The sequence below is a fragment of the Homalodisca vitripennis genome, unplaced genomic scaffold (genome assembly GCF_021130785.1).
Source record: "Homalodisca vitripennis isolate AUS2020 unplaced genomic scaffold, UT_GWSS_2.1 ScUCBcl_1960;HRSCAF=6236, whole genome shotgun sequence".
NCBI lineage: Eukaryota > Metazoa > Arthropoda > Insecta > Hemiptera > Cicadellidae > Homalodisca > Homalodisca vitripennis.
In genome coordinates this window covers 71,860-78,485 of record NW_025778108.1, presented here as the reverse complement: position 1 = coordinate 78,485, position 6,626 = coordinate 71,860, and the positions used below count along the sequence as shown (strand labels likewise).

Below are 6,626 nucleotides of genomic sequence, written 5' to 3'. Positions count from 1 at the left end.
CACTCTAAATGCTCTATGAAACTTTTTTAATAGGGTTTTGCGGGCGAAGCTGACTTTTTTTTCTAATACACTGAAAAAAATTGGGAAGTAAAATTTACGGGTGAAGCAAATAGCATTTTCTTATTCCACCATAGGGATAACAGGCTATAAAGTGTAGAATCACGGGTGAAACCCCAAATCTGGGTACGGCAAAACCTCATTCACTTGATCGTAGCAGAACGCGAAGGAGTATATTATAAAAAGTAATTATACGAGGGAATGTTTGATCGACAAAATTTTGACGGTTAACACCACAAAAGCGGCATTAACCGACATAATTATGTCGATTAACAGTTCTAGGGTTAAAGCAACTGACTCTTACATTGCAAGAAACTTAAAATAAATATTCACATTATGGATATACCGGTAAACAGATGATTGTAGGATTCATAAACAGTTTCAATACATTTAAAAAACACTATTTACCAAGAAATATTTACACAATTTTATTTGAAACTTATTTACACTTTTTCTATTTACAAATGTGCTACTTACAATTTCACTCTTGTGAGATTGCAAATTGTCAGTCATTGTAACTACTACACACGATAGTTGACCATGTAACAACTAAAACTACTAATATTTGCAACCACAAAATAAAATAACGAAGAAGAATCCAGCATACAATAATACGATTACATTAAAGCATAAAGAATTAACAACAAAAGATCGAGTCAGCTGATAATGACATGTGACAATTACGAAATAAAAATGCATAGACCTCCAAATTAAAAATGATATTCATATTAATTATCTACAAATATACCAGAGAATAAAAAAAACATAAAACTTTAATCATTTGATGTCGTATTTATTTAAGAAAACGACGAATATCAAGGAGACTATATATTGCCGCCTGGCACTTTTCACACGCGATCTATGGCGGCAACATATTGTCGCCTGGCCCGGAAAAGATTAAGAGGTTAGTTACAAACTTTGGAATTCAATCTGCCGCCAATGCAAGTTCACTCTAAATGCTCTATGAAACTTGTTAGATACGGTTGCTGGCGAAGCTGACATATTTTCTAATACACTGTAAAATTGGGAAGTCAAGATACTGGTGAAGCTATAGCACTTCTTATTCCACCATAGGGATAACAGGCTATAAATGTGTAGAAGTCACTGGTGTACTCCAGCTCTGGGTACGGCAAAACCTCATTCACTTGATCGTAGCAGAACGCGTAATAAAATTGTTTCGAAACAAGTAGGGGAAAGTTTCGAGCAACTGCAAGCTTACCAACTGCCTTCTTGGACCACTTGCACTGCTCTTCCAAATTGCAAGATTCCCGGAGGCCGTGACTGTACACAGTTGGTCCCCGTAAGTAGCAATGGACACCAGCTCTTCCCTGCTCTTCGACACAAACTGGAAAGCACATTCTCCTGTCTGTACACTGTATGCACTTACACACCAACCACACAGAATGTACACATATCTGGAACAGACAACACGGTTATTTACATTTTAAACAGGCTATAATACTAAAGACCAGATGTTATACCATAGATTTACAATGTCGCTCAGCTTAGTACCTTTTAGATGGTCTTGTGTGCAAGGGAGTTACTTGATCGCAAACATGTGAAAGGTAATTATGAAGCTAACACCTACGGAATAGTCCACCAATTCTAGATAACCTTGCATGTCCATACCTTGATTTTCTTGTTCAATCCTAAACGGTTTCAAGAATCTTGCTATTTTTCAGAACGTCTGATATGTTTTTTATTTTTGTTATAGCACTCATTATTTTTTTGGTCATTGTTTTGTTATGATTGCTATCATTGTATTTAATAATTATTGCAAGTTATAATTTATGTATTATTAACTCCACATTGCAGGGTTATCTTTATATTAGTAAAATGAAAAGTCACTAAAACCCTTTTTTTAAATTATTTTATACAGTGTTTCGGTATTCAACCATCATCGGTATACATAAACCTGTAAATAAATAATAAACAATTAAATATAAACATGTGGACCATTTAAACAGGTGTTAAATTTATATGACACAGTTGTAATTTTGATTAGTATCCTGTATTTAATATTTTAATTTTTTCAAAAACTGGGTTTGTCTTATTTTTCAGAGTGCAATTTAAAATGTTACGAGGATCTTTATTATAATCTAGTTAGATATGTAATTCTTCTTTCATGTTTAATTTTTCTCCTTTCATGTTTAATTTTTCTCCTTTCCTTTCGATATCTAAAATTAACTTAATATAAAAAATACAACTGTCACATAAATTTAACATCTGTTTAAATGGTCCACATGTGTATATATAATTGTTTACACATGTTTATATTTAATTATGTATTTAGAGGTTAATGTACACTGATGATGGTTGGATATTGAAACACGTGTAGGGCAATAAAACATTTTTTGAGGGTTTTAATTGACTTTATATTATACTATTATAATTTATAATGTATTTATTTTATATACTATAATATATGTTCTAGATGATGTATTTGTATGTTTCGTTTTGTTCCAATCCATTTAGTATTGATTTTTGTATAGCCCATTGTTGTTTCTTAAACTATTTATTGTTGTTATCACTATTCTACTGTTTGTACCCAGCTTTTGTATTATTGCATTAGATACAACAAAAATACAAAAAGAGATTAATTACCTTGATGAAAAGTAATTAAAGCACGTACACAAGCCAAAAGTGTAAAATGCCATGTTTACAATATATTAAAAATTAATTATTAGAGCAAACACATTAGTCACTTTGTTCAATTTACCTCAAATTTTTTTATAACCTGGAATCAACATTTTAATTAACCCTCCGAGTGGTGAAAGACTCTGCAGCGTCTATTAAATCTCGTTCACGAGTGGCAGAGACACTCTAGCGTCTATTAACGCAAGACTCTTTTGTTCCGGTATTTCCGATGTTATGCCGCGACTTAAACGCTATATATTAGGTATGGTTAGAAAGATGAGATTCCAAATTTTGATTTGATGTAGTATTTAGATACACTGGCACTAGCGGAACCCTTACAAACAGTTCATTCACGTACTGTACTACCTACTGGACCAAGTGGAGATCTTTCTCAATGGATTGCTCATTTACCAGGCCGTAGTGAAAGACTTTGTGCAGTGTGTGAACACCAAAAAAAGGGGCAAAAGTCACTTCTGAAACCCAGCTTGTAATTTTGGAGTTCATAGGGAGTGTTTCCCTTACTTCGAACATTACTGGATGCCTCTCAAACCAGGAAGAATGAGGTAGGCTCTGATACTGACTAAAATGCAGTAAAAAACATGTAGGCTACGTACATGAAAGTTTCGATCAGCAATTAGTGTGATTTTTTTAGGAATAATATATATATTTTTGTTCAGAATTAAATTTTAAACAAAATGGATATTTTGGATCTGTGTTAAAAAAAATTAATATTAGTATCATTTACTCAGCCTAATATAAAACAAACAAAAAATGAATTTTTATTTTTGGAGTTCAACCCTGGTTTTTTACACCTATCCGAGGTAAGTGTTTCATATTATTACCATTCTATTCTGTGTGTTATGTAGTTTAACTTGATATATGATATGTTGTACTTATATAATTTACAGTATTTTATATAAATTTCCTTTTGCAAACATACAAAATCAGTAAAAATGTCCCGCCACTTGGAGAAAAAAGTACCGCGACTCAGAGGGTTAAATAAACACTGGAAATGCTGCTTAACTAACAGAATGATTTCTGAGATAAGACATATGAAATCATTGTTCAAAAATAAAAACCCACATCAATTATGGCACAGTTTATTTAATTTTGGCAAATATATCTGAAAGTTACCAAATGTTCAAAGAAAATACTTACACTCGCACTGTGTTGTGTCGCTTTATAAACTGTTATAAATCTATTGTTATATTTGTATCACATGTAATTTATTACTCCCGGTACTTTGGGATTATACCGACCACACCAGTATGAAGAACACAAAAATAGAAATTTATAGAAACAAACATGATAGAACGAAAAAACAACTCTTCAATTACAAAATTACAAACTTACAAGCATTTCCAGGTATTGTGATCGGTATTGTTGTCGCTGTTATCTTATCTTTCTCGAGAATCCTGATTACGGCAGGCCGCGCGGCATCACGTGATTTGCACGGTACATAATTACCTTTCCATTACAATTCAATTTTATATTTCTGATTAGCCCCTCTAGAATTTGATATTTTACTGATAGGTACTATCTCGAGGGATGTTTTTCTTTCGTCGACATCAGCGCGGGGCAGGAAGCCCGCGCTGATGGCCGGAGGCACTCGCATTTTGGGTGGCGGAATGTGATCAAGAATAAAAACAAGTTTTGAGTGTTTTTTAAATAAAGAGTTTAGTTTGGTAAATGTTTGTTTTTGTTGAATTTTTTGTGTTTGGAGAAATGTAGAGGTAAAACACGGAAGTACAACAAAGCGATGCACCAGCTGAACGGGCGGCGAGACTCTGCAATCACGTTATCTACTAGACGCTCGACTTTGACCTCTGTCTGAGGATGGGGAGGGGTTTGCGATAAGACAATTCCTGTTTTATATTGACGAAATATTGTTCTACGCTAATCTAGTAATCAGTAGAAACGAAATGTGAAATAACGATTCATGTCTGGGTGTGGTCGGTATAATCCCAAAGTACCTTTACTCCCTACTGTATTTATTAAAAAACCAATATTAATTATATATCGTATAATTGATAAATCAAATCAAATCAAATATTTATTTGTTGTAAACATGTTCACATGTATAACAAAGTCAACTTAAAAGGTTACTTAACCTAACTTAAAGAGTTAACAACTTCGTAAAATTCTGTATACCGGTCAAACCCCGCACTGATTGCCAGGGGCATTTCTGATCACTAATTTCCCAACCACAGATCATGTCCCAGATCGTCCCAACTTTTCTCACGTAAGATCATTTAGGACAAGCAGCCACTAGAATGCTCATGATATCACAAAAATGCTTTCGCCATAACATTCTTTGAGGGTTCTAAGTTTGATATAAGATATATAATAGTTACACTCATGTACTATTTCTCTATGAATAAGACAAAATATGACTTTTTATGGTAGAATGAGTTAGTGAGGTAAAGTGTGTAGACTGCTTATTAGTCTGTCAAAAGTGCCATTTGAGGCTGGTCTTTTTGGAAAATAGGCTGGGTACTAAATAACTGAGTTGTAGGCTAATGGCTTGTTTATAAATGTAAAACATAATTTTTGGCCTGGTCTTCAAAGGTAGGGCCTACTAGTAGTATTTTAATTGGGGAGACTTTAATAAGAGGCCTAGACTCGTTATTCAATTGCTGTTAACGAACAATTCGATATATTATCCCACTTCGATATGTAAAAATCACATACAATAAAAGTTATAAAATATAACCGTGGCAAGAAGAATCTTGTACATTAAAATTTTAAAAACATAAATTTAACAATAACATTACAAAACAACAAAACTATGGCCTAGACTTAGATATCAAAGAAACCTTACAATGTGAAACCTTACCTTGCTTTTGTGAAATGGAGGAAAGAATTCTCCCCATGGGTTACCAGGAGCTAAATCCAGATGTTGAAGCCACTTAAAGTCACTTGTGATAAATATCTCACATATTTTCCTCATATTCATCGCTATTTTCAAAGTTGACAAATTTTTGTTACTTCTTGCTGTTTATTGTTTACATTAAAATTAGGTACTATAACTAATAAGTTCAAATCATATGCTAAGTTAAAGACTTCTTGCTGTTTATTGTTTACAATAAAATTAGGTACTATAACTAATAAGTTCAAATCATATGCTAAGTTAAAGACTTCTTGCTGTTTATTGTTTACAATAAAATTAGGTACTATAACTAATAAGTTCAAATCATATGCTAAGTTAAATCAATTGTAATATCAAATTGTTCCTACGGATAAAAACAAAACAATCAAACCATTCGATAATAGCAATTGAATAACAAGTGTAGGCCACTTATTAAAGTCTACCCTTTTAATTTTCAATACAGCATCCTAGGCCTGATATTTTAATTAAATATTTGAGGTTAACTTACTTTCCATCAGATGAAAATAATGGTGAATGCTTTACAATGCAGCCTCCTCCTTTGTTACGAACAACTATTTTTTCGTCCATTGATTTATCTATTATCTGTAAACTTTCAGAGTGAATTACCATATTAATACCAAGATAAAATAACTAAAACTAGTTTAACCTACAAATTTTAGTATGACACGGTAAGGAGTAGGGATCAAATTCACTACCACACACACCGGAAATCAACAATGTCTTGTAGACTAATATAACAGCAAGACAGCGGCAGACCAGAAAGAAAAGGTAACACATTGTGAGTGACACACAGAGTATGATAGTCGGTATAGTTTCTTTTACTTTTTACTCTTTGGTTAAATCTCAACAGTAAACAGTAACATAGTGTTTATAATTTTATTGTTAACAGCTTATCTAATAATTTCTTGAATAGATTCACTATTGTAGATGAATTTTGTTTAAGTTGTTTACTTGTATATCAAATTTTTAACTACTGAGTAAATCTTCTACAATTGGTCAATTCGTTTCAGTGGTTATTTGTTTACGTTTAGCTTGGGCGTTT

The 6,626-nt window shown here is 32.7% G+C and overlaps 1 protein-coding gene across 1 annotated transcript; it reads right to left on the bottom strand.

Annotated features, from left to right (window-relative positions):
- Window positions 1–1,265: 1,265 nt before the first annotated feature.
- LOC124371781 lies at window positions 1,266–6,323 on the bottom strand (the record flags this gene model as incomplete). Its single annotated transcript, XM_046830125.1, has 2 exons — window positions 6,072–6,323; window positions 1,266–1,472 (listed from the first exon to the last, which is right to left on the bottom strand). Coding segments are annotated over exons 1-2 (329 nt in total), but the record flags the coding sequence as incomplete, so codon positions are not given.
- Between the last annotated feature and the right edge of the window lie 303 nt (window positions 6,324–6,626).